Consider the following 25,675-nt stretch of genomic DNA (forward strand, 5'->3'; position numbering starts at 1 on the left):
TCCCCGCAGACAGAGACGGGCACCCGGCCCGGCACAGCGCCCGGCCAGCCGGAGAGAGACGGACGCGGCGTCCCGCCTATGCAGGGGGCGGGGCGGGCCGTGCGCGTGGGCGGGGCCGGAGGGACACGGGGCGGGGCCGGGCGGGCCGTGCGCGTGCGCGGCGCCGGCTACGTATTGCGCGCGCGCGCGGCGGCCGCGCTCGCTCGCTCCCGTCGGTCCAAGATGTCGGAGGCGGCGGTGGCCGACACCCGGCGCCTGAACTCGAAGCCGCAGGACCTGACGGACGCGTACGGGCCGCCCAGCAACTTCCTGGAGATCGACATCTTCAACCCGCAGACCGTGGGCGTGGGCCGCGCGCGCTACACCAGCTACGAGCTCCGCATGCGGGTCAGGGCCGGGCCGGGCCGGGGAGGGGCGTCGGGCCGGGCCGGGCCGGGGGTGGCGGTTGTGTGGCGGCGGCGGTCGCGGCCTCCTTCCCCGCTCCCGGCTCCTACTCAGCGTCGGGGGGCCCGGGGCGCCTCCCGCTGCTGCTGCCGCCGCCGAGGCCCGCCCGCCCGGCCCGGGGAGCAGGGGGCGCGCTGGCTCGCTCTCCCCGCCGGGCTGCGGGGCCGGGGCCGGGGCCGTTCTCCGCCCGGCTGAGCGGACGGGCGCTGGCAGCGCGCCCCCTTCCTGGGCTGCTGCCCGGAGCCAGGCGCCGCCGGTGCTGCGTGCGGTGGGTGAAGCAGCGCGGCCGCCGCCCGGCCGGCCCGGGCCCTTCTCCCGCCCGCAGCAGCGCAGCGCCCGGCCCGGCCCCTGTGCGGCGGGGAGTGGCTCGCCGCGCTGCTGTGCCCAAACCCGGCTCGGGGCCTGCCTCGTCCCAGGCTGCCCGCGGCGGGCCGGTAACCCGCTGCTCGGAGCGGCCCATGCAGAGCGCTGCCGGGAGTCGGGGGACCGGGCTTTCTGCTCCCCGGCCGGGGCAGCCCCGCCAGTGGCTGCTAGCGAGCGAGGCCCCGGCACGGCACGGCACGGGTCGGGTCGGGTCGGTCAATACCCTGTAGCTGAGAGGGAGCCCCCCGCTCTCTTTACAGTAGGGCTCCGGCACGGGATCAGCCTGGCACTCCACAAATAGCAGTGTGGGTGTTGTGGCTCAGGCTCTCCAGCCCCCCTGAGGCTGAGCGTGGGGGGCTAGCCAGGTCTGGGCTGGACCTGCAACGTCCACGTTGCTGTGCTTACGGTGCCGGACCAAGCCCTGCCAGCCTGAGCCTGTCTGCCTGGGTTGGGTGGCTTACTCCCGGCTGCGCTGTAGATGGGGCCTGGGCCATTTCACTCTGCTCTGTTGGTTCGCATGCGCCTCTGGCTGCATGTTGAACTGTGGAAAAGGACTCGGCGTCAGAGAATGCCTTCAGCCTGGTCCTGTCCAGGGAAGCAGGCTTTATCATCTTGTTGGCCTGGCGTTTTCTTAGTTGAGCGTAGTGATGGAGGTGTCGGCTCTCTCACCATCCTTGCCTTTGAAACCTGCAACCCTGTAGAAACCCCAGTCTGAGCTCAGAAGGGTTGACCAAGGCCCCTGGGATTACAAGAACTCTGTGTGGGATGCACCCACCTTATCTAACAAAGGATTCCTGTCCAGTGCCTCAGAGAAGGTGACACGTCCCCAACATGTCTGCTGGGAGATCGAGGAAAACTTCTGGTCTCTTCACCACCACATCCCACAAACCTGGTGCAGGCTGATCCTGTATACATGAAGAGAACTGGTGGTGGTGAAGCATCAGATCCTGTTTATATCCAAAGTCAGTGGTGGTATGCACTCCTCAGTCCCACTAATGTGGATTCTGCTGGCATCAGGGCTGAGCCACTTTGCGCCCCTTCTTAGTGCGGTAATGTCTATGTAAGTAGACTACCATTTGCCTCCTGCGCACTGTTCAGGAATCAAGGCAGGTGCTCTGCTGTGTCTCCATGGGCATCACTTCAGCTGGGGCAAGGAGAAGAGAGCAATATTGAAGGGAGGGGGCATTGTGTTGTTGTGGCTAGCTGTGCGTTAACAGCCTTCCTAGGTAACTGAGTGCTGAATGGCTGTCGAGCTTTGGTGACCCATCGAAGTATCTACCAATTACAAACCTGCTCTAGTCCTAAAACGTGATCTGCGTATACAAACAAGTAGTGCAGCCCTGGAGGTTGTGCTTTACAGACTGCGTAATCAGCGTGGCTGAGCACGCCGTGTGTAATCAACATCCGTTTGCCTGGTCTTACCCTAGGCGGCCAGCTCTTTGGGGCAGAGTGTCCTTATAAGGTGCCATGCATCACCATGGTGCTATGAGTAGTAATAAGTTAGACTGAGAAGTTCCAGGCTTGTCCTGAAAACTTATTGCCCTCTTCTGTAGGACTATGTACAGTGTGCTTGCACTCAGAGTGCTAGTGCTTTCCAAACCATGGAAGATACAGTCCCTGCCCCTTAGAGGGTACAGTCTGTCCTCCTTATCTAACTTTCCTTTCCTCCCTCACACCCCACATGGCTGACTCTCCAGCTGAGGATTGGATGTTGGTACTCCCCACTCCCACAAAAAACTGTCATTGTTGGTTCTTCAGTCAGCCAGAGGTGGCTGCTAGAGACCAGTAAAAGAGTGCGCTCTGCAGTTCGTCTCATCCCTGCTGGCCCCAAACTCTGTCTCAGACAGAGGTACTGCCAAAAAGCTGATCAGAGGCTTTAGTAAGAACTAGTTAAATGTAACAGCAATAGGTTTAGCATAGGGGCATATGTGGTTGCTAAAAAACTCATCCCAGAGCTTCAGCTACCTCCCCTTCTCCCCTGCCTGCCCCATAAAGTTCTGTAACTTCTTCAGGGTGAGTCAATATTGGGAAGGCGGGATTAACATAAACACCGGGTGAGAGATCAGGCTTCAGCGTTAATATGGCTTCGAGAAAATCCCTGCACGTTCCTGTAGCTACCCAGACTAGACATGCAAAAGTCTTCCCTTGGTATGTAAGTTTGGCAGGTTGCTGGTGCTGTTTGACAATTTTAAAGCAAGGTCGCTTCAGCCTGTTGCTTGGCTGTAGACAGGGATAAACATCCTTACTCAGCCTCTCCAAAACAAGTTCTGTTGTCTGGGGATGAGGTCTGTCACCGTTTCCCTCTGTAATGCTTTTTGGAGTACGTAGGGGTGAACATCTGAAATCAAACATGCAAAATGGAAGCATAGGCACCATCAGTGCCCCCAAAAGGGAGACCATATATCTGAAAGCATAACGCATGGAGTGTGAAGGATGCCTGGGCAAAAAGTTCTCTTCTCTGCCCAGAGGAGTCTGGAAAAGGCTGCTTCTTTCTGAAAAGCCTCAGGGAGGCTTGCAAATGCTCCCATGTATTGCAGCATTCTGTGCATTCTTTACTTACCTCGAATGCCTAGAGTGTCTAGAGGTTTCAGCCCTCTGACTTCACAGCATCCTACAGAAGTCTGCAGAGCTGCATTCAGCCTGGCTTCTACAACAATCTGCAAATTAAAAACCTCTCTTCCTTACAGACAAACCTCCCTATCTTCAAATTGAAAGAGTCTTGTGTGAGGAGGCGATACAGTGACTTTGAATGGCTGAAGAATGAGCTGGAGCGAGACAGTAAGGTAAGGGCCTCTGCACGCAGACCCATTTCTGGTACCGTCGTGCCAATCCTGCTTCCCTGCAGCCCGTCTTGGGCCTGAGAGAAGTCTGTGCAGGCGGCAGGAGAGGCTGCTGTGGGCTGCCAGTACAGGAAATGAGAGGAGCTTCCAGAATTGCACCTTCCTGATGTAGGAGCATAGCCTGTGGGTCTGGGGGGACCACTTGAAGGTCTCTCCATTCCTACTCCTCTGCTAGCTGACACGGTTATGTGGTTTTAGATTGTAGTGCCACCGCTGCCTGGAAAAGCCTTGAAACGACAGCTTCCATTTCGAGGAGATGAGGGGATCTTCGAGGAGTCTTTCATTGAGGAGAGACGGCAGGGATTAGAACAGTTTATTAACAAGTAAGCAGCTTGCCCTGTACTTATTATGCTGGTTAATGGCCCTACAAACAGGTATGGGGAGGAAGGCTGTCCCAATGTCAGTTCTGGAGTCTTGATTCACTGCCCTCCTAAACCCAGAGTCCCACACTTCAGCCACCGTCATTCTGACCAGCTAGTGAAGTGGCAGCTCTGTAGCGAGTCCTTTGTAAAGGAGCACTGATGTGCAACACAACATTCTCTTCTCTAGGCGCTCAGTGCAATGCATCTGCACCACTCTTGTCCTGAGGGGATGACTGTTTGTTTAGATACTGTTCCATACTTGCGTGTGGCACTGAAGAATGTCAAATCCTGGGCCTGCCTGCCTGTCTGCTTCTGCTGGTCAGCTAGAGTGAGGGTGCAGAGCTGGCCGTTGTCACAAGCAGTTCTGTCCTAGAGCCGATTGCCTGGCAGGGCATGTATTGGGAGTGGGGAGTGGTTATGTGCCTGCCCCTCTGTCCTTAACAGAGCTGATTAGGTGCATTGTCCATGTGTGTAGAATCTGACTCTTGCAACATGCAAGTGCTGCAGCTTCTCTCTTCCTATACATCAGTGGACCCTTCACTCTACATGGCTCTAAGGCCCAGGTGTTTGCCTTTATTCTCTTAAGATGGGCCCCCAGCTGGTGCATATGTGCTAACCTCTGCTTCCTGTTCCCTTGCAGAATTGCGGGACACCCGCTGGCACAGAACGAACGCTGCTTACACATGTTCCTGCAAGAGGAAACTATAGATAGGAATTACGTCCCAGGAAAAGTCCGCCAGTAGGAGATCCTGACGCTCTGTCTTCCTTCATTCCACCCACCCTCCTGCAGAAATGACATTTATTTTTACACTAAATCTGTCTCTCCTGAACCAGCTTTTCCTCTCTGAACCTCCCCGTTTGTCCAGTATTTTTCTTTTTTATATCTGGCAGCAGTGTTGAGTTCAGATGAGCTTTGATATCTGCCAAAGGGTGTGCAGATGTAAGCCCTGAATCTGCTGTCACTCACCCTGTGGCAGGAGTGAGTAGGTGTAAGGGTGTTGCAGGACCTGGCTTAAGGTGTTATTACAATGTGTCTGGGCTGTCTCTTTCCTGTGCACAAGGGTAGAAGATGTCCTTCCAGCCTCCTCCTTCACCTCCCCGTCCAAGCAGCCTCAAGCTTCTGTAAAGAAAATCAGGGCAGAGCAGTGATTCTCCAGTCAGTGATTGCAGCAAGCGTTAGAGTGTTAGCAGGGTTTAACCAAAACCTGAACAAGCAGGAGCCAGGTAGGACGTCCAGTCCCCTTCCTCATCCCCACAATAAATCCCCGTCCACCCTGCATGAAACCTTTCTGTGCTGTCTGGAAGTGCTGTGACCCAGGATTCCACTCTGAGCTTGCTCCAGATCTCCTGCATTACAGGCCTGCTCAGTACAGCAGTGGCCGTCCCTCTCCTCTCTCTCATGCTGCTGGCAGCTTTGGTGGTGTTCGCACTCTGGGTGCTCTGAGGGTGCTCTGAGGGTGCTCTGAAGGTGGGTTGACTTGGCAGCAGAGCATGGACAGCTGATGAGATCAGAAAATGCCACAGCTTGCTCTTATGCAGATTGGGGTCTTGACTGGTATGCTGCATAGGATGCCAGTAGGGCTGTGTTGGCCTGTCTCGCCAAAGACTTGGCTCCCTTCCCTGTACCCAGAGGGGAAGGTCCTGCCTATTGCCGAGAGGCGAGAATGGGAGCAGGAATCGGGCAGTTACTCCCAGACTGCAGAGTGGCTGCTATTTAGCTCTCATCCAGGAGCGTTCCAGTAGATGTTGGTCAGTAAGCTGCACTGCATGTGTGCCTATAGAATGACCGCACGAGTATGAGCCATCCTCAGCTCTTCCTTCTGGCTCCGTCCCCGTCCCCTGTGGTGACTTTGCAGGCCAGGCAGTCTTTCGTATGGGGGAGAAAAGACATGGGAACTAGTCGAACAGCTGCTCTTTAAAAGCACTTTCACTTGGTGAGAGGGTGCAATAGGCTGTGAACTGCTGAGGCACATCCCCTTGGAGCAACCCTGAAAGATGAAGTTGAGCTCTTTGCTCTAGGGTTCCCCAAAAGTCAGGCCCAGGATCACCGTTTATTTTGTGCTCTCTAAAAGCACTTAGCAGAGGGGAGGTAAACTCTGAGGTGAGCGCACTGTGTGGAGGAGCAGTGGGTGCCTTGGTTCTGGAGGGAGGCGGCTCCTACCTTCTGAGCTGTTTGTGTGCAGTGACCTGACTTCTTTCTGTCTTCACCAGTAAATGAGGTGACAAGGCCCCCAATGTACCCACAAAGATTCCTGCCAAACTTACCTACCAAGGCATCCACTATTCCTCCTGTTTGTGGATATTTGGTGAGGAATTTCAGTGCCTCGGGGGTGGAATGGGTAGGGCTGCAAAAACCCAATAGAAGAGTAAGTCACTGAAACAGCCTGGAGAGAGCTGCTCTGGGAGTGACGTGAATTGTGGAGTGGCTGATGCAAAATGTGAATGAAATACAATCCTGGCACTGGGTTCAGAGCCAGCTTGCAAGGTGGATCTTTGACTTATAATGCAAACAAGGAGAGGCTTCCAGGAGGTTGTGGGGTCTCTAGGTAGGTTCCTTTCCTCTCAGAACTCTGCAGCGGAGCATCTACACTGACCAGCTGCTCTGCTTTTTGGATTGAAATGGCATAGATGGCCCTGCCTTGCTAACTTTTTCTTGTTTGAAGCGATCTGCTGCCTTTTTGATCTGCATTATTAGTCACTTTTTAAAAACTCCATCAATGCATAAGTGCTGAGAGGTTGAAGGCTGTTTCTGCTGTGTATATATCTTGATGTGGGGCTTTAATTCACAAACTGTCTTCATTCTGCTGCCTGATAATGTAATGTCCAAGTTCTGTTCATATTAAACCACTGTGAAGCCAATATGTCTGAATGTTGTGACCCTTGGAAAAAATGGGGGTGGTTCTAAATATGTTATGTGATGCTTGTGAAAATGGAGAATGAATAGCCCCAGTTGGTGCCAGGCATAGTTCTGTCAGGCTCTTTGGGCTGCAGGTCTCTCAGTAGTCTGGTCAATGCACTTTAATCACAAGCTCCAGCAGCACCACTCTACTCCAGCTGGGTGAATATCCGCTGTTATGCTGAACTGTGCAGTATGTTTTGCAGTTGCTGCTAAGGAATTGGTTGGAAACTAGAAATCATCCCCTGAAGCTTCCATCCATAACACACTGAGCATAAATCTCCAGAGTGGAAAGGTCTCGTATTAACCTAAGTCATCTCCTTTATTAATCAGTTTAATTTGATACTGATGGTGCTGGCTGTGCCTGTATTGCTCAATGGCATATCTAGCTTGCAGGCAGGATGGGGCAGACATAGCTGTACTTATCAGATCACAAAGAAGATTCCTCTCGTTCTGCCTCAGCCTTTTGGCAGGATGACTTTCTCAGAGTATCCAGAAATGTGCTGCTTCTGCAAATGTGAGATATTCTGGCCTTTATAGGAAGATGAGCAACTGGTGGCTTAGTGCTAGACACCCAAATGTTCAAAAATCATGGTTTTAGGCCTGACTCATAAGATGCTTTTCTTTTTGATTTTAGTGTCCTTGGCTCATTTCCTCTGTAACCAAGAAGATTAGAACCTTTACTTTTTTAAAACAGAAGCTGAACTCACTTAAGTACTTGACTCTGGGAGCTGGCACTTTAAAGAGAACCACCAAATATCATGAGACTAGTGACAATTATGAGTTGGCAACACTGTAATTTATTCTTACTGTAAGTGCAAAGGGTATGATCAACTCAAACATCCTATTTGGTGTATAAACCAGAGCAATAAAAAATGCTTCCACAACTAACTATGAAACAGCAGCTTAGAAATCCCAATGTCCTCACTGCAACGGAAGGTGAATCCACTTGCATGGATTTTGATTTTTCCCAAGCTGAGAAGGAAAAAGTAAAAGAGCAGAAATGGGGATAAATCAACTGCATTTTAAAATTTAAAATTCTTTCCATTCTAATCTAACCTTGCCCTTGAGAGGGATATATGTGATTACCGCATGAGTAAGAGTACATTGGAAGATGCAAGTAGGGGGTTAGAGAAGGTTGTATGAACTAACTTTGACCCAGCTAGGACCTGTTCACTAGCAGGATGGCATTGCAATTCCTCGTGTGGTAATTGAGCAGGTGGAAGTGCACAGTAGTGAAGCCTAGCATAAATATTGTCCTATTTGAGGGCAGAAAAGGGACTTGTAGTGCACTTGCACCAGGGAAAAGGTGGAGAAGAGGGAGGGAGGAATAGTTATTTTTCTGGCATAGCTAAGTATAAATGGTTAAACTTTAATCTCTTAAACTAAATTACAACAGCTTTAGAAGTCCGCTCCCTTGGTCTCTTGTTGACATTGACAAGTGCTCCTATGTCCTCTGACTAGCAAAAGGACATTATTGGTAGAACCAGCAGCACTACCTCGGGTTAAGATTGCCCAACACAGAAGACCCTGTTTTCAGTTACTTACAGCTTTGCCAAACTAACCATTCAACGTGGAATTTTCTGGTGTGTGCGCGGGGGGGGGAAGAATGGTGGTACCAGAATGACAGGGAGGGGAGGAGAGAAGGATAAAGACGGGGTGGGGGGGAGGACAGATTAGAGGAGGAGCTGTGGGGGCTAGGATGGGGAGTGGCTGGGCAAGGAGATGGAAGGTACGCACACCCCTACTGGGTCAGATCAATGGTCCGCCTAGCCTAGTACCCGGTATACCACCAGCGACCCATGCCCCGTGCGGCAGGGGCCGTGACTGGACCGGGGGAGCAGCAGCTGATCCATCCCCGCCGCCATCCCAGCCCCGGCACACCGCAGGGCACGAGGAGTGGGGGCAGGGCAGCAGCGTGTGACGGGCTGGGCACAAACAGGGGGTCCCGTGGATGGGCGGGGGGAGGAGCCGGGGCAGGCAGGCTGGGCGGGCGGCCAGGCGTGAGGGAGGCAGGGCAGCCGCGTGTAACCCGCAGAGCCGGTGCTGCCGGAGCCTGCTCCGCACAGTGCGCGGCAGGTCCCTGTGCGGCCCAGGGTCGGGTGTCCGGTCCCTCCCCCGTGCTGTCAGCCGCCCGCTGCCCCGCCTGGACCGGACCGGACCGGACCGTCCCGCGGCAGCGGCTCAGCGGAGCGACCCCGTGCTGGGCTGACCCCGGCACTCGTGTGTCCGCTCCCACCGAGCGGGAGAGGGGCCAGGGCGGGGATCGCACTGCTCCAGCCCTGCCCTGCCCTGCCCCTGCGGGCCGCGCGTGCGTGTGTGTGTGTGTGTGTGTGTGTGTGTGCAGGGCCCGTCCGGCCGCGCGTGTGCGTGTGCAGGGGAGAGAGGGGAGGTGCTAGGGGAGCGGACCGCCCGCCAATCCGCGCGGCTGCGGCGAGTCCCCGCCCCGGCCCCCTCCCATTGGACAAGGCTGTTTCCCTCGCGCGGCGCCCCGCGTTCCTACTGGTGAGCGATTGGCACGTGATCCGGGAGCGCTGCGCGGTGACTGGCCGGGGGATAGAGTGCGCTGATTGGTGGCGAGGCGACCAATGGCGGCGAGCAGCGGCGTATGAAAGCGGGGCTGGGGCTGCGGACCCGGAGCGACGCGGCCCGGGCCGCACACGGAGCTTTGCGTGACGTCACGTCCCCTGCCGGGGGCGCGCGCCCGCCCGCCATGAAGGACCCGCAGCCCGGGGCCGGGGGCGCGCGCAGCTGCCCCCCGGTGGGCGGCCCGGGGAGCCCGGCGCGTGGCGCTGCGCACGGTCCCGTCCTCGGGCGCGGCGGGGGTGAGGAGCCGCCTCCCTCGGCCCCGCCCGGCGCCGCCCCCGGCACCGCCGCGCGGGAGGGCAGCGGTAGTGGGCCAGAGCCGGGGCCGGTGCTCGGCGCGGAGGCCCCGGGCGGGGGTGCGGCGCCGCCGGCGAAGGCCCGCAGGTCGCGGGTGCTGAGCCCGGTGTGGGAGGAGGGGCCGGAGCCGGAGGTGGAGGCGGCGGGCGCTGCCCCTGGCGCTACCCCGGCCCCTGCCCCGGGGCGGCCGGCGGAGGAGCTGTTCCCGGACCTGCTGCAGCACGTCAGCCTGCGGCCGGGGGGCCGCTCCCCGGAGCCGCCGCTCTTCCGCAGCTTCTTCGCGGAGGAGTGCCGCGCCATCGCCCGCCAGCTGCGCCTGGCCGGCCCCGAGCTCTCCGCCATCGAGGCCGAGCCGCTGCCCTTGGAGACCACGCCCGTCACCCCGCTCTGCGGCCCGCAGTCGCCGGGCGGCCCTGCTCCGGGCCGGCCCGAGCCTGGAGGGGGCCCGCGGGACCCCGGGCCGGCCGCCGGACAGCTCCGCTCCCACGCGCGGGGCCAGGAGCCGGCCGCGCCCGGCGCCGAGCAGCAGCAGCAGCAGCAGCTTCCCCCCCGGGAGGAGGAGGAGGAGGGTCTCCTAGAGCGGGGGCCCACCGACCGGAGCCCCGGGCTGCTGGACGCCCGGCCTGCCGTGGCAGGGACAGCCGTGCGAGGGGAGGGCGCGGGGGACCGGCAGAGCAGAGTGACCGGTCTGCAGATGCTGGCTGCCAATGCTCTGAACCTCACCTTTGAACTCCAGGGCTCCGGTCACTCCAGGGCTTCCTTTAGGCCCAGAACATCGCAGACTTCTGCTGCCCCACAGCTGGGGGTGACTGTGATCCTGCCCGTGGAAAGGGGGCAAATGGCTGACCAATCCGGCTCCAAGGATTCGGAGGCGGAGGACGCAGAGCGGAGCATGTCTGCCTACAGAACCTATGATCTGGAACCCGGATCCAATGAGAGCACGGTTTCTTTGGGCTCCAGCTCCTTTGCCACCTCCACTCCCCTGATGGGGCCAGCGAAGTTTCATTTCGTGGCAGGTAGTCCCGTAGGCAACGACTTGGCACAGAAGGACACACACGCCTGTCGGCGTTCAACTCCACGAGAGCTAACCTGCCAGAGTGGGGCTGCCTCCCCACCCACAGCCAGGGCAGCCCAGAGCATGGTGTCAGAGTGCGGGAACCTACCTGAAGAAGAGTCCTGGGGCAAGGGACCTCTCAAGTCCCCTCAGAAGAGTGCTGCATCGCCTGTGCCTTCCAGAAGCTGTGTCAGCCCTAAAGACAAAGCTGCTGTCAAATCAGTGCCCCTGCCTCCTGCCATCCCCACAGCAAGGAGGCGTCTGGCCCTGGCTTCCTCTGAATCCTGGAGAGTTGCTAAAGAGATTCTGAGAGTAGGACTGCCTCCGAGGGGCGGAGGCATCGCCACGGAGGGGAAAACGAGACTGTCTCTGAGTAACTCCAGAGCCAGTCTGCAGAAAACAGCTGCCACAGGAGACACCAGGCAAGGATCCAATCTGGAGACCCAGCCTGCTTCCCAAGTAAGTGGGGGCTGCTACAGCTTCCTTCTGCCTAGTAATGCCAAGTGCCTCTTCTAACTGCCAGTTACTTCAGTATCTCGCGGGGGCAGCTGGAGGAAGGGACAGTGCCCATGTTTCTGGGAGAATAGCGGAACCTGGGAGATAAGTCCCAAGCTGCGGAGAAGACACCTTGAGCCAGGAAGGCTGCTCCTCTCTTGCTCCACCCGCAAGCTGGCTGCACTGGGGTTAAGGAGAATGAGGTGAGGGGCTGCCCAGTCAGTCCATGGAGGAGCTGGAAGATTCCTTCCGCGGGGATGTCTGCTGTTGTGCTTCAGAGTGTGTCTGCCTGCGGTGGGGCAGGAGCTATCCCACGGGCAGCTTACTCCATCCGTCCCCGCTCGGGCCTCTAGCAGCTCTGACACCCCTGGTAAGGTGCTGCCCGATGGGACACGGGACTGCGGAGCTGTCTGCACAGCCAGCGCTGTGCATGGGCCAGCCTGCCTGAGCGGGATTGACTCCAGCTAGTGTGGGTAACCATAGCAGTGCAGACAAGGCGGATGGTGTGTAGCTGAGCTCACGTAAGGGCTGGGTGGCAGACCGGCAGGTGTTGTAGGGGGCTGCCAGCAAAGCAGCCCTCCCGTGGTGGTTCTGGGAGGTGACTTGGCCCTTAGAGCAGCTTACCGTGGCTTGGTGGGCTGCAGGCCCCGATGGTGGAGCTAGGAGGTGGTGCCTGTCTGAAGACAGCTGGCAAAGGAGGCTGGAGCCTAGGACTGAGGCTATGGACCATTTAAAAGCTGGTCTAGGCTTAAACCTGGGGTGACTCAACTATGGAAGGACCCAGCGCGAGAGGGGAGCCTTGGTAGTCAAACGAGGAGGAGCAGCAGAGCGCCTGGGACTCCTGAGCACGGCCTGGCCCTCAGCAGGTTCCTGGTGCATAGCTGGAGACCTGGCTAGGACGGGTCTAGAAAATCCCACTTCAGAGGGGCTGCCCCGTCTCCGTTTGGGGGCAGGGGGCGTGGGAGTGAGCCACTGACTGCAGGGAGAGGCAGATGAGTCCACCAGAACCCCCCGGGGCTGGCCGCTGTCTTGGAGGTGGGATTGCGCGGGCCCAGGTTCTGAGCCTGCATCTGAATGGTAATGGGAGGGGGCAGAGAGGCATGGCCTGCCTCCCTGCTCACTGCCAGGCATGTGGCAGGGCCTAATCTTTGGCTCCTCTGTCTGGTTGTAGCTCCCTGACCGTGGCCTGGGGAAGCCGAGTGGTACAAAGCTAACTTGCAGTAAGAAGGTCCCCTCATCCCTCCGGCCCCCGTCCAGATTCCCAGCACTCAGCAGCAGCAGACCCTTGCTCATTGAATCCCAGTTTTCTCTGGGTCCAAGGCCCCTCAGCATCAGCAAAGAGGCTGTGGCTTCTGGAACCAAACTCCCAACTCACCCAGGTGAGCAGACTCCATGGAAGAAGGGGCAGTAAGTGGCCAGCAGTGCTAGGGAGGGGATGGTGTCTGGCCTGGTGGAGAGGCCAGCTGCTGTCTGTGGCAATGCCCTGAGTTAGACTTTTCAGCTCCCTGGGGCTGTGAAATCCTTGTTCTCCTTTTCTTCCCAGGTACCAGGCTAAGACTTGTGAAGCCTGGACCCAGCAGCCTGCAGCACACCAGTGGGACCCCACAGCCAGCATGCTCTCTTCCCCCTGGGAATCGAGGCGCTGACTCCAGCCCCCAGGACAAAGAGACAGAAAGTAACTGCATGTAACCCTGCTGCGTGCAGAGCAGGAAAGCTGTAGTGCTGCAGGCAGGGAGCAGAGTTGTGGGGGAGAGGGGCAGCTCCTCCAATGCTCATCCCATGGAGAGCAGCATGGGCCGGGAACGGAAGGTGCCTGCTCACGTGCTGTAGGAGCCCTGTGCTCCAGCTCGGGGGTGCTCTGGGAGCTGCCTGCGGACTGGCTGGCCGTGCTTTCTCTGAGCTATGCACTTGCTCTCTGGTGGAAATGCTGCACCCTGAGTAGAAGCTGTGGGGCTCCTTAGCGAGGGGCAGAGTGTGGGGAGCATGGCGAAGCGCTGAGGCTGCACTGACAGATGTGCTCCACTCGCTGGCCGTGCTACTTTGGGCTGGATCTACTCCAGTCTCGCATGCCTCACTTTCCCCGGCAGGTGTCTCCAAACCTGGCTGCACCAAGCCGCCTGTTCGAAGGGCTGCCACCGCCGTGATCCCTGCCATGGTTCCCCACTCCCGACTGAGACCAGCGGGGGGGATGGCTGCCTTCCCCAGAAGGCTGCCTTCCCCCAAGCGAGCTCGCCTCGGTAAAGGTGTGTCTGGGCAGGGGCATGTTGGCCGGGCAGGGGCTGGGAATCTGTGGCCTGCCTCTGCTGTAGGCAGGGCGGGTGGGCAGAGGGGGCTCGGCCACAGGCAGAGCTAGCTCAGACGGTGCAGCTCCTCCTCTGGCTCCAGAGAAGCAGCGGCTGATTCCCCCAGGGGGCATGGACTTCTGCTTCATGCAGTGCAGCTTCCCCGGGACCTGCTGGGCTCTTCCCAGCCTGGAGCTGCTCTCCGGGCTCTGTCACGCAGTGCACTGGCTAGGGCAGACCCCCCCTCCCCCCAACTTGGCCCCTGCTGGGCAGCGGCTGACGCCCTTCACCTTCACTTCCTAGACACTAATTCAGCAGCAGCTGCCCAAGCGCTAGAGTCCAGTGGGGCAGACAGGCTCTCCGTAGACCCAGAGGGCAAACCGGGGCCAGCTGTGGTGCAGGACTTACCCGGTGCAGGTGAGTGCGCGGTTCGCTGGCTTTGGGATGCCCGGGTGCCATGGGTTAGCAATTCAGGGGCTAGATTTTTGGCAAAGGTAGCGGGAAGCTCCTGCCTGAGCGGTTCCTTGTCCAGGGCAGTTCTGCCTCTCACGGCTTTGAGGCGCATCGGAGCCTTCCACTGTAATTGGAACGCCTCTCCCGCCCGGCGGGGCAGCCGGAGTGACTCGCTGCGCACAAGCCTGCACACCACGTGTTGTCCAACCCCCACGTCCGTGCTGCTGCCTGGTCCAGCCGCTGGCTACTTACGGGCCCTGCCCCTGTTTGTGGCTGACTTGCTGGCCAGGGCTCGAGGTGCTGGCAAATGGCATCCTGTGTTTGCAGCCCGTCCACAGGAGGACCTCAGGAATGGAGGTTGTAACTCTGAACTGTTCCTCACTCGGAACAAAACACTGGGTTTTTTCCAAAGTTCACAGCTGGACATGGACTCAGGACAGCTTTGAAACTTTATTTTGCATTTTTCTTCTGCATAGTAAAGGCTTGGCAGGGTGGAGGTTTGGGTGCAGGGGCTCAGTGGGGAGATTCTGAGTGCAGGGGGGTGAGGTGCAGCAGGGGGTGGGTGGGGGTTGGACGGACAGCTCCCTGTAGTGCACAGTGACCCCTCTCTCTGTGGCTGAGGAGTGATGGGGGAGGATGCCGCGTTTCCTTCAGCTGGGGGAGGTTCCTGAGGTGGGTCTGACCTGGCCCTGGCTGCTCCTTGTAGGGGAAGAGGAATTCTCCCCCCGCCCACCCCAGCCAGGATTAGCAGCTGAACCAGGTGCGAAATTCCCTCAGAAGTAATTCAGGGTGTCGCTCCCCTGGGCTGTAGCTGCACAGACGCTAGGGAAGCACTCGGCTGTCTGGCTCTCACTGAAAACGGGCCAGCTTGGAGCTCTGCAGCCCCTGAGGGGCGAACTGGCCTGCCAGCAGAGAGCCTGGCATCACTGTGCCCCCAATGTCCCTGTGTGCCCTTGGGGGCTGGGACAAGCAGCCGCTCCAGGCGCTCTGTGCCTGGGGGTCTGTTCCCATGTGGGGTGTGCTGTGAGTAATCAGGAGCTGCTCTCCTGTTCCCCGAATGCAGACCATGTGGGGGAAACTGCCTGTGTGCACACAGCTCGCTGCTCCTCCCCTCCGCATAGAGGGAGCAGGGCTAACTCCAAGGGAGAAATCTGGGCGCCCTCCACACGTCACCTCTGCGACCATCTGATTTCGGGGGGCAGTGCCCCCCACTCCCCAATCTCCACCCATGTTACACAGTATTTGCTTTTTTTGTGTACTTCCGGTTCCAGATGAAGGGTGCGGTTGACTGGTCAGTCAAACTCTGAGGTTCTGCTGTCTCCCTAATCTCCACAGCCTCCCTGGACTCCTGGCAGGAGAGTCCACACTGAGAGTCCTGAAGGGGAGGAAAGACAGCAAATTTCTGCCAGGAAACAAAGGCAGACGGCTCACTGGCTAACTCGGCTGACTGCTCCGTGCTCTTGCTATTTCCCTCTAATACAAGGCCAGCGCCTGTTGCCCTTTGTGCAGCTGAGATCAGCGGGATTGGCGCGGCTGACTCCTCTCCAGATCACACCGCAGCCCTGGCGTGATTCTCCCCCCCCCCCCTCCTCCCGGGCAATGCCCCATCCTCTGGGGGCTGCACTCTCAGTGGCAGGGCTTTTCCCGCAGCCCATCAGCGTGGTTCTAGCTGCGCTGCGAGAACCGAGCTGCTCTGATGCTTGGGGCATTGCTGCGCTGTCCCTGTCCCTGGACAGGAGGGCAGACTTGGACGAGCCTTGGTGAAGGCACCGGGGGCACCTAAACGTTAGCCGGTATTCAGACTTGCTTGCCCCTCTGATGCCCATGTGGGCAATTGGGGGGCGGCTTTCAGGGGTGCAGACGCAAGTCTTGCCGGCAGAGGGCAGCACCACCCAAGGAAGTGCCTGCAGCCAGACACTGCTGGGTGCTGGTGAGTGGTGGCTGTTGGAAGTGCGGTACTGGCGGGGACCTCCCGCCTCGGTGCTCCGACCCTGCTGCCAGCGCCAGGAGCAATGCTTTGGGGTGGAGCGGGTGGGGCTCTGGCCCTGGTTTGGAGAGGAGATGGGCCTGGAAAGTTCTGCACCACGTCTGTCTGTCTTTCCAGGTGAAATTGCCCAGCCTCAGGGGTGTGGGGATCCCCCAGTTCCTCTCAGCCGTTCACTCCCTGACTTTTCCCTGGAGCATGGCAGTGCCGCGCCCGACATGCAGGTATTGCTCAGCACGGCTCACGCAAGGCGCCTGCTGCGAGGCCCAGCAGGGACAGAGGAGCTGGGCCGGAGGAGTGTCGGGGAGCGGGGAGGTGCTCTGTGGGAGTGGGCTGGGCCCTGGGATACTGGAGCCTTTAAACCACGGGCTCTTCAGGGCAGGGGCTGTCATGGCGTTCGGCCAGGCCGTGCCTGAATGAAAAGCAGCTCCCTAAAGCTGAACCCAGGCAGGAGTGAGGAAAGGAAAAGTTCAGAGCCCTCGCCTCTCCTCAAACTTCCCACCGAAGTCGTCAGCAGCCTTGGACCTCCTGGATTCCTCGGTGCTCCTGTGTGCCTGAATAGCCCTGATAGCAAAACCACCCGGCTCTCTGGGAGCGGGCAGGACTCCCTCTTCTGGCCAATGGACACAGACCTGGCCATGGCGATCCATGTCTGCGTCCCTGAGGCTTGACTGTTACCACTCTACAAATCTAGGGATGAAGCTGCTCCCTAAAAAGCCCCACCTCCCCCCCGTGCAGGATGCAGGCGCCAGTCTTGTCAAGCAGTGCTGGTCTCTGTGAACACATGGTCCCCGGGCTCCTGTCAGCAGCGGCTGCTCACTCCACTGAGCCCCTGAGCTGGACTTGCGTCCTGCTAACGGGAGCCCTGCATGGGGGTGGCCTGGATGCCTGAGGTGCTGCTTCCTCTGCAGCCTCGACCTCCCCTGATGGGGGAGGCGTCCCCCAGGGGGATGCCGCTGGCCACGGGGATAGAAGCGTCAGGAATTGGGCCCAGGCCCTGGAGCTCTGCTGCAAGGGGAGGAGACAGCAGGGCCTCACCACAGCCTGTGCTAAATGCAGGACCATTGCTCTAACTTGGGTCGGCCCAGACGTATTGCCCTGTGTGTGTACACACGTACATGTGTACACACGGCAAGCCAGGCAGATGGTCCTGCGGGCTGGAGAGAGAACCGTGCTCTTCTAAATGCTTGGGGGGTGCTGTGGTGATGGGGCCTTGCCCACCTCCGGTGCTCAGTGCCCACTTCCCAAGGAATTGCTTCCACCAGGCATGTGCCAGCTACAGATTCTCTTGATGTCATGGGCTGTCCTGGAACCAGCGGCTGGTCCCCTCCTGGACACCAGGGTCCTCCTATGAAATTGTGCTCTAGACCCCTCCAGCATCCAAGTGCACGAGGTGAGGGCAGCAGCACGGCTTGTCTCAGTGGTTTCCCTGGTTGGTGTTAACAGCCTTTCTCTGTCAGCTTCCAGGTCAGCTGCTCTCCCGAGAGCTGCAGAGAGCAAAGAGTGAGCTGCAGAGAGTGAAGAATGAGCTTGGTATGTGGGGCAGAAGCTCCTCTCCCACCTAGAAGCTGCCGTCTTAGTGTGGGCGCTGGAGCGCTGCTGCTGAAGCATGGGCCCTGTGTGGGGTGGGTGCGCAGCCAGGCTGCGGTTGGACACTGAGCCCTTGTCCCTACCCGCACACTGAGCGACCTCCAGAATCCTGCGCTTGGGCTGCCGCCCACACTGCGCAGCAGCCATGCCTGCAGGCTGCTCCACCGGGGACTGGCTGCACACACTCAACTCTCCCTTCTTTCTCAGCTGCAAGAGATGCCCAGTGTGAAGCCTATCGAAGGACGATCTCCTCCCAGCAGCGTACGATCTCCTCTCTCGAGGCTCAGCTGAGAGCAGGTAGGTGATCCCCTCCTGGGCCAGAGCTCTCTGGGCTCCGACTCCAGGCGTGCCCACCTGGAAACCCTCTGCCAATGTTCCCAGAACTCCCTCCTTGCGTGAGGCAAGGAGGCACTGAGCCCAGCAGACAGGGAGAGAATTAGACATTCAGCTTCACCCCCTGCGCCCCCAGCAGCTTAGAGTGCTGGGTGGGGTCACCCCAGGAGCTCTCACGTGCGGTTTGTGTGGACCAGAGCTGGTGAGCGTGTCCACCCATCCCTGGGTTAGACAGAGCTGAGCATGCACTGTGTGCTCTGGCCTGACTGTCACCTCCCTCACAGCGCCCGGGTGAAGTGCTGGCCTTAGCCCCCGCCTTCTGCCCCTGCAGGGTGGTGGCTCAGAGACTGTTGTACAAGCCTTCCTGCGCTGGGGTCTGCAGCGGTGATTTTCTCTGGCCTTTCCCTCTCATGTGGGACAGACTGCTGGAGTCTCCACTCCCCGCCCTGCCCTGCCCTTGCCGTAGGCAGCAGGAGCGCCATGGTGAAGAGTAGGAAGCAGAGTTAAGGTTTCATGCTCGCGGGCATCGGGCCTGTGTGTCTGGGCTACAGTGCCAGCCCTGGGCAGCTGACCTGGCCTGGACCCTGCTTGTGGTTCCCCCAGACACAGGCAGGTGCTGAAGTTACAGGAGTGAGAAAACAGGGACAGCAAGTCACTGCCAGTTTGTCCCATGATGGCCTCGTTTGTTTCCCCTCCCCCCAGGCTCAGGGTCAGAGGGCGTGGGAGCAAAACAGGACTGTGCCTTGGAAGGAGTGTGAGAGCTGGAGCATAGAGCCCCTGTCTGCCTGGTGCAATAGCTTGTCCAGCCGGCTTCTCGCAGGGCGGCTGCGCTGCTCTGCAGAGCCTGGGAAGAGGATCCTGGAGCCAGCTGTTACTGTTTACACTGAAACCTGAGGGTGTGAAACTGGTAATTATTTTAAAAAACAAACCAACCCGCAAATAAAGTTCTCTTCCTTCTTCCTTGCTGCTGTCCTTTCACAGTGCTGCATGCCTGGGGGCCGCCTTCCCTCTGCTCTGTCGGCTGGTACTCCAGCTGCCTCCTGCCTCAGCACCCACGGCTCCTGGCAGGGCCAGCTGGAGGGGCTGGGATGCTCCTGGCATCAGGCAGCACTGCTGGGTGCTGGAAGTGGCCCCATTGCAAATGGGGCCCTGTTGTTTTGGTATGGAGGCAGCGTGGGATGCCTGTGCTACAGGGGTTTCCATCGTGCACCTCCCCTGCCCCTAGGTGCACCTACCCTGTCACGGCTTCCCTTAGCGACCCCTGCAGGTGGGCTGTGAGGCACTCTGGAGGTGGGGCTGGTAGCCCCATACCCCGTGTGTCTTGCCGTGCGGGTCCTGTGTGGCCCTGAGTTACATCACAGCTGTCTGGGGGGCAGGGAGTGAGGACAGACTGGCTCTGTCTGGCCGGTGGGCTCTAGTCTGACCCTTGCATCTGACCTATCCTACCTGCTGGGGGAGGGAGGGGACTCGGAGAGGCCACAGGCCCCTCCCTTCCCTAGTGCACAGGCCCTGATCTCCCCCTCTTAGTGGCAATGTCCCTGCAGCTGGGCTGTGGTCCCACAGCCTCCTGCAGCTGACAGGAGCAGCTTCTAAGGAGCCTAGATGGTGCCCAGCTGGTTGCCCCTTGCAGCCAGGAGCACACAGGGCTGGAGTCAGGCGCCTGGAAGGCAACAAGGGCGATGGTATCTTCTCCCCTGGGATTCCTCTGCTGTCCTGCTCAGACACTACATCCACTGAGAGGGGAGGCCACAGGCGCCTTGTTCATCTCCTCCCCCGGTGAGGCAGGCCTGGGCCTCTTACTGGATGATTACTGGTTCCTCCTTCAGGGCAGCAGGCAGCCAGCATCTCTCCTGCCCCAGTGCTGCCCGAGGAGTTGGCCTGGGGCTAGGAAGGGGTGCAGCTGCACAGAGGTGGGGGGGGCTAACGACAGAGGAATTTCCTGGCCTGCAGCTCTGGTTTCTGTTACGTGGCTTCCTTGGCTTTATTTTCATAGCTGCTGCTGCCACTTGGGCCTGCTCCTGGCTGGCTGGCGGAGGCTGGCTCGTTCTGGGTAAAGCCAGCGAGGGCCGGGCTAATGCTGAGGGGCCAGGGCTGCTGTGGGCATTTCTGTAGCTCACCCAGTGGCTGTAGGGGCTGGTGGGACTCCTGGCTGCTCTAGGCTGCAGGGGGCAAGTCCCCAGAGCCAGCTGTGCCCTGTGCCCCCTCCTGTGTGAGCGCTGCAGGGCTGGTCTGGCGGCAGGCCCGGCTGCCTCCGTCCTGCTGTGCCAGCAGCGCTCCTCTGCTCTGGGGGGAGGCTGCAGGCAGCCACGGCAGCTTCTCCTGTGTGGAATTTTTCCGGCTGAGTGGGGCTAGCTGCGGGAAGATCTGCCCGAGGTGCGGCCGCAGTCTGCAGGGTGGCGCTCTGCCAGGGCTGTATGTGGCCCGGCCATGTGCTGGGCGTGGGCAGTACAGTACAGCACATCCAGCTGGTGCGGGGCTGGATGCTGCAGAAGTACCAGAGGCTTGGACTGGCAGCCTCAGGCCGGGGGCGGTGACCGTGCCTCCCAGCCATGCTGCCGAATCCTACTGGTGCTGCTTTCTCCTGGCTTCTCCCTCATCCAGCCCCAGGGTTCCTGGGCTGCTCGCTGGGGCACTGCAGCCAGTCAGCCCTGACCCCTGCTGCGCTCTGAGCGCCTTCTCCCATCCCAGGGCTGACTTCCTCCTGCGCTGGCTCCGAATTCCCACTCCCGCAGGCCGGTGGCTGTGCCAGCTCCGTGGGCCCATTTCTAGGGCTGCCTCTGAGCCTGCCCCTCCTGCGTCGCCTTTTCCTGCCTGCCTGGGCCTCCGCGCTGCAGCGGGGAGAATTTCTGGGCAATAGGAAACTTGCCAAAACTGGCATTTCTCAGGGCACTGAGCCTATGGCAAAGCGATTAGGCCAAAGTAAAACAACGGTGGAAGGGCTGAAACAACCCAGCCCTGCTTTGGCTTTTCACTGCAGGGTGGGAGGCACCCCCCAGTCAGCTCCAGTCTGAAACAATGGCAGGGGCTGGTGTTCACTTGGGTGGCTGGACCAATTGCTTATTTGATCAGCTCTTTGTCCCTCCAGCTACTGCAGCAGTGGCCATAACTCCTCCTCCCTTCACTGGGCCTGGATGCAAGAGGGAACTGACGTCTTTGTCGCTCTGCTGTAGCTGTTGGTGAGGGTGGCAGAGCAGAGCAGGGGCCCCTGCTGCTGTGGGGAAAGCCCCTGGGCGCAGAGTGGCTGGCAGAGGGCGGGCTGGCTAGGAGTCAGTACTGATTTCCATTAGCTCCCCTGCTGTGCTCCTGGCTGTGGAAAGGAAAAGGAAAGGCCAGGTGCTGCCCCAAAAAGCCCAAGCAGACAGAGGAAGACCGAGGACAAGGGAGCGAGTCCTGGAGTCTGGCCATGCCGCTGAGGAACCTGATGCTCCCAAAGGCTCCTCGACCCCTTTGTTAGCCTGCTGCCTTCTCGCCGGTGTCAGGTAGAGCAGGTCTTCGGGAGCGATGTAAGAGCCAAGGTTGCTTGCCCAGGCAGGGCCCCGTGGCACTGGTGGGAACCAGGGCCAGGCAGAGAGAAGGGCTGGTAGTACATGTAGGGTGGGGCACTTTGGCAGCCCTCCCTTCCCAGCTGATGTTCTGAACCTGTCACCTGTGGGCTGAACGTCTGCAGCTTCCCAGGAGCCTGCTGAGGCCGTTTGCGTCAGTCAGCCTCAGTCGGCTGCTACTGAGCCGGAAAAGTGCGGTAGGTGGGACGGGGGCTGGCGGGGCAGCCTGCCCTGGCTCTTGGGAAGTACTGGCACCAAAGCAAAGGTGGGGCTGGAGGGATTGCCTTATATCTGGGCAGCTGCCCTGTGCCCAGGGAAGGAGCTGCAGTCTGAGAAGGGTCACATGGCTGCTCAGTGTGCAGGATAAAAGGAAGGGGAAGCTGGGTCTAAGCGGAAATGGGTCCTTGTCCCTCGTGAAGGGTAAAGTGGGGAAGTGTCTGGGAATTACTGCCCACTCTACAAGATGAGGGTTGGCAGGGACCTCAGGAGGTATCTAGTCCAACCCCTGCTCAAAGCAGGACCAACCTCAGCTAAATCATCCCAGCCAGGGCTTTGTCAAGCTGGGCCTTAAAAACCTCTAAGGATGGAGATTCCACCACCTCCCTAGGTAACCTATTCCAGTGCTTCACCACCCTCCTAGTGACAAACTTTGTCCTAATATCCAACCTAGACCTCCCCCACTGCAACTTGAGACCATTGCTCCTTGTTCTGTCGTCTGCCACCACTGAGAACAGCCTAGCTCCATCCTCCCTGGAACCCCCTTTCAGGTAGTTAAAGGCCGCTATCAAATCCCCCCTCATTCTTCTTTTCTGCAGGCTAAACAAGCCTAGTTCTCTCAGCCTCTCTTCATAAGTCTTGTGCTCCAGCCCCCTCATCATTTTCATTGCCCTTCTTTGGACTCTCTCCAACTTCTCCACATCCTTTTTGTAGTGGGGGGCCCAAAACTGGACACAATACTCCAAATGCGGCCTCACCAGTGCCGAATAGAGGGGAATAATCACTTCCTTTGATCTGCTGGCAATGCTCCTACTAATGCAGCCCAATATGCTATTAGCCTTCTTGGCAACCAGGACACACTGTTGACTCATGTCCAGCTTCTTGTCCACTGTTACCCCCAGGTCCTTTTCTGCAGATCTGCTGCCTAGTTCGTCGGTCCCCAGTCTGTAGCTGTGCATGGGATTCTTCCGTCCTAAGTGCAGGACTCTGCACTTGTCCTTGTTGAACCTCATCAGATTTCTTTTGGCCCAATTCTCCAGTGTGTCTAAGTCACTCTGTATCCTATCCCTGCCTTCCAGTGTATCTACCATTCCCCCCAGCTTGGTGTCATCTGGAAACTTGCTGAGGGTGCAATCTACCCCCATCCTCCAGATCATTGATGAAGCTGTTGAACAAACTGGCTCCAGCACCGACCCCTGGATCACTCCGCTTATGACCGGCTGCCAGCTAGACATGGAGCCATTGATCATGACCCGCTGATCTAGCCAGCTCTCTATCCATTTTATAGTCCATTCATCCAACCCGTACGCTTGTTACAGGAGCAATGCCTTAAGATGCTTTCTCATAGCTGTGTGGTGAACCTGGCCCTTGGTGGTGGATCCCTGCCGGAAGCCGCCTGCTGCAGGACAAGGGGTTGCCTTTGGAACATGCTCTCCGGACACCAGCTGCAGGCCCTGCCTGAGGGGGCCTGCGCCCCAGCTTGCAGCAAAGTGGAGATTTGTGTTACCGCAGGGGCTGAGCCGGCGCTGGGCACTGCAGCCTGTATGTGTCTCAGGCCTGGCACATGCCCGTTGCCCCCAGATGTGTTTCTACCACATTTCTGGGCTGAGCCGGGCTGTCTCTTCCCTCAGGTACAATCTGGAGAGCGTGGGTTTATTTAGCTACAGTAATAAGGGGGTCTCCCTCCCCTGCCAGCCTCTCCGGTCTTTAGCACAGGTACAGCAGGAGTGTTAGTGGCAGCCCCTTGGTAAGCTCCAGACGGCCCAGCCCAGCGGTGGTTTCCTGGCTCTCAAGCATGTGAACACATGGTGCTCGGCTGGGGGAGGGAGGATGCTGTGCTGGTGCTTTTCCTTTCCCCGCCCTAGGCAGGTTTCCTTCCTTGTGACAGCAGGGGGTGTCTCTGGGACAGCGTCTGTCTTGTCCCTCTGTATCTCAGCCAGCCCAGGAGGAAGTGGCTGTTTTTCAGCCCCTTTGGTCCTTGAGCCCAGCAGCTCCCTGTTCTCGGGTAGAGTGCAAGACTGCGTGGGAAGAGGCCTGCAGTTAGGGTGGTGCACTTTTGTTTCCCTTCCTTGTGACTCAGCTCCGTCCACGGGGGCAGAGCAGGGACTTCTCAGCGGGTTTTGCTGTTCCTGCTTCCTGGAGCTGGCTCCTGAGCTCTGGGAAATGGCTGGGCCCCACCCAGGGGCATGAGCGGGTCTGGCCTGGAGGCCCGCGGTGCCTGCACACACTCTTGGAGCAGGGTTCACATGCCAGCAGCTGCAGGGGTCGAGTTGGGGGTAGCAGCAGGGGGGGACCCAAAAGCCTGAGTGTGTGTCTACACTAGAAACGCTGTAGTCTAGGCGAGTGGTTCTCAATCAGGGGTAGGTGTACTCCTGGGGGTGCGCAGAGGGCTGCCGGGGGGTACATCAGTTCAGCTAGATATTTGCCTAGTTTCACAACAGGCTACATAAAAAGCACTAGCAAAGTCAGCACAAACTAAACTAAACTTTCAGACAGACCCACTGAGAAAGGAAGCCATTTGTCAGTACCGGTGTGCTGTGACACGGGCATTGTTATGGCTGGTTTTGGAAGCAGGTTCTTTTTAAGGGCGGTGAAACTTGGGTTACGCAGGACCAGTCAGCCTGCTGAGAGGGACACGGTAGCCTGGACAGGTTGAGAGCCACTGGTCAAGGCACTGACATGGTGAAGGAGGGGTTCTTCCGCCAGGCTAGTGACTCCATTTCCCCAGGAGCCAGGTGAGCGAGGAATATAGCATGGCAGGAAATAGCAGGAACCGTTACAGTCCTGGTCGGTCGCTGGAACGTGGTGGGTAGCCCAGGCCTGATGTGACCAGGGCACACGTCCAGGCAGCGCTGTGTTTGCGGACAGCTGCTCACAGGGCAGCGAAGGGTGGTTTCCCCCACCCGCACCCTGCCGGGAACAGCGGGGGATGACGACAGCAGGGGAGAGCTTGCATCAGTGGCAGCACGCAGCATTCTGGGAACTGTAGTCCCGCCTGCTCCAGGGCTCAGGCTCCTTTACTAGGCAGCGGGTGTAACCCAGACCTAGGGAAGCACCTCTTCCCTCAAAGCAGAGTCAGCCTCTGGGACTCCCTGCCAGGGGCTGTGGGGAAGGCTAAAACTGTAACAGGGGTTCAAAAAAGAACAGGTCCATCCCTGGCTATTAGCCAAGACGGGCAGGGAGGCAGCCCTGGACAGAGGCGGGGTGTGCGTCGCCTGTGCCTGCCAGCAGCTGGGAGTGGACGAGCGGGGACGGGTCACCTCATGCCTGCCCTGTTCTGTTCATTCCCTCTGAAGCACCTGCCAGCAGCCGCTGGGCTGGACGGAGGCAGACGCTGGGCCAGATGCCGTCGGTCTGACCCAGTGTGGCCGTTCAGTGTCGGGCTGAGCCGTAAGGGGCTCGCAGGGCCAGTCTACACTCCAGGCGCCAACAGGCAGAGGTGCGGCCCAGGGATTCCTGCTGTGCTCAGCCCCAGCGCAGGCAGGATGCCGGGGCAGGGCACAGGAGGAAAAGGGGCCCTGCTGCAGTGGGGCGAAGGGGACGCCCATCAGAGGTTCGCTCGTCTCGCCTTGCAGCTGGGACGTGTGAGGTGCGGGGTGACAGGTCTGATCTCACAGGGTCGGTGCTGGCACCAGGCATCAAGTTTCCGCGCCCCACTGTGGCCTTCAGTCACAACCCCAGCGGACTCCCCCCTTGCGCCTCGCCAGCCCTGCCCAGCAAACCCCAGGGCTCCTTTGAGTGCCTGACCAGGGCTTGGACAGGACAGTCCACGTGGCCCTGAAAAGTCACAGCGCAGCCAACGTCACTGGAGCCAGAAAGCCCCTCGTTTGACAGGCTTCCCGCCAGAAACACCCCGGGGCGTGCACCGACTCAGGCTCCACCCTGGGACAGGACAGGACAGGAGGTGTTCAGGCAAGAAATGGTTAATTATCCCGGCG

At 59.0% G+C, this 25,675-nt stretch overlaps 2 protein-coding genes across 2 annotated transcripts; both read left to right on the forward strand.

Moving 5' to 3' along the window:
• The first annotated feature begins 202 nt into the window (after positions 1–202).
• Positions 203–6,868, forward strand: SNX12 (sorting nexin 12). Its single transcript, XM_067547965.1, has 4 exons — positions 203–387; positions 3,495–3,590; positions 3,846–3,970; positions 4,650–6,868. Exons 1-4 carry the CDS (start codon positions 223–225, stop codon positions 4,750–4,752), a joined length of 489 nt encoding a protein of 162 aa, XP_067404066.1. The 5' UTR covers positions 203–222; the 3' UTR covers positions 4,753–6,868.
• A 2,691-nt stretch (positions 6,869–9,559) lies between these two features.
• Positions 9,560–19,479, forward strand: LOC137153008 (collagen alpha-1(II) chain-like). Its single transcript, XM_067547966.1, has 9 exons — positions 9,560–11,301; positions 12,509–12,716; positions 12,881–13,012; positions 13,425–13,580; positions 13,923–14,036; positions 16,177–16,280; positions 17,517–17,589; positions 17,854–17,943; positions 18,682–19,479. The coding sequence occupies exons 1-9, from the start codon at positions 9,619–9,621 to the stop codon at positions 18,735–18,737; spliced, it is 2,616 nt and encodes an 871-aa protein (XP_067404067.1). The 5' UTR covers positions 9,560–9,618; the 3' UTR covers positions 18,738–19,479.
• The last annotated feature ends 6,196 nt before the right edge of the window (positions 19,480–25,675 follow it).

The sequence above is a fragment of the Emydura macquarii genome, unplaced genomic scaffold, assembly GCF_026122565.2.
Source record: "Emydura macquarii macquarii isolate MOO-44397 ecotype Brisbane River unplaced genomic scaffold, CSIRO-AGI_Emac_v2 contig_1253, whole genome shotgun sequence".
NCBI lineage: Eukaryota > Metazoa > Chordata > Testudines > Chelidae > Emydura > Emydura macquarii.

Bases quoted from the DNA above. Each gene is read 5' to 3' on its own strand.
- SNX12 (XM_067547965.1), top strand. From the start codon at position 223: ATGTCGGAGGCGGCGGTGGCCGACACCCGGCGCCTGAACTCGAAGCCG. The intron at 388-3,494 runs GTCAGGGCCGGG...TCTTCCTTACAG, and splicing joins GCTACGAGCTCCGCATGCGG to ACAAACCTCCCTATCTTCAA. The intron at 3,591-3,845 runs GTAAGGGCCTCT...ATGTGGTTTTAG, and splicing joins AGCTGGAGCGAGACAGTAAG to ATTGTAGTGCCACCGCTGCC.
- LOC137153008 (XM_067547966.1), top strand. From the start codon at position 9,619: ATGAAGGACCCGCAGCCCGGGGCCGGGGGCGCGCGCAGCTGCCCCCCG. The intron at 12,717-12,880 runs GTGAGCAGACTC...TTTTCTTCCCAG, and splicing joins CAAACTCCCAACTCACCCAG to GTACCAGGCTAAGACTTGTG. The intron at 13,581-13,922 runs GTGTGTCTGGGC...TTCACTTCCTAG, and splicing joins GCGAGCTCGCCTCGGTAAAG to ACACTAATTCAGCAGCAGCT.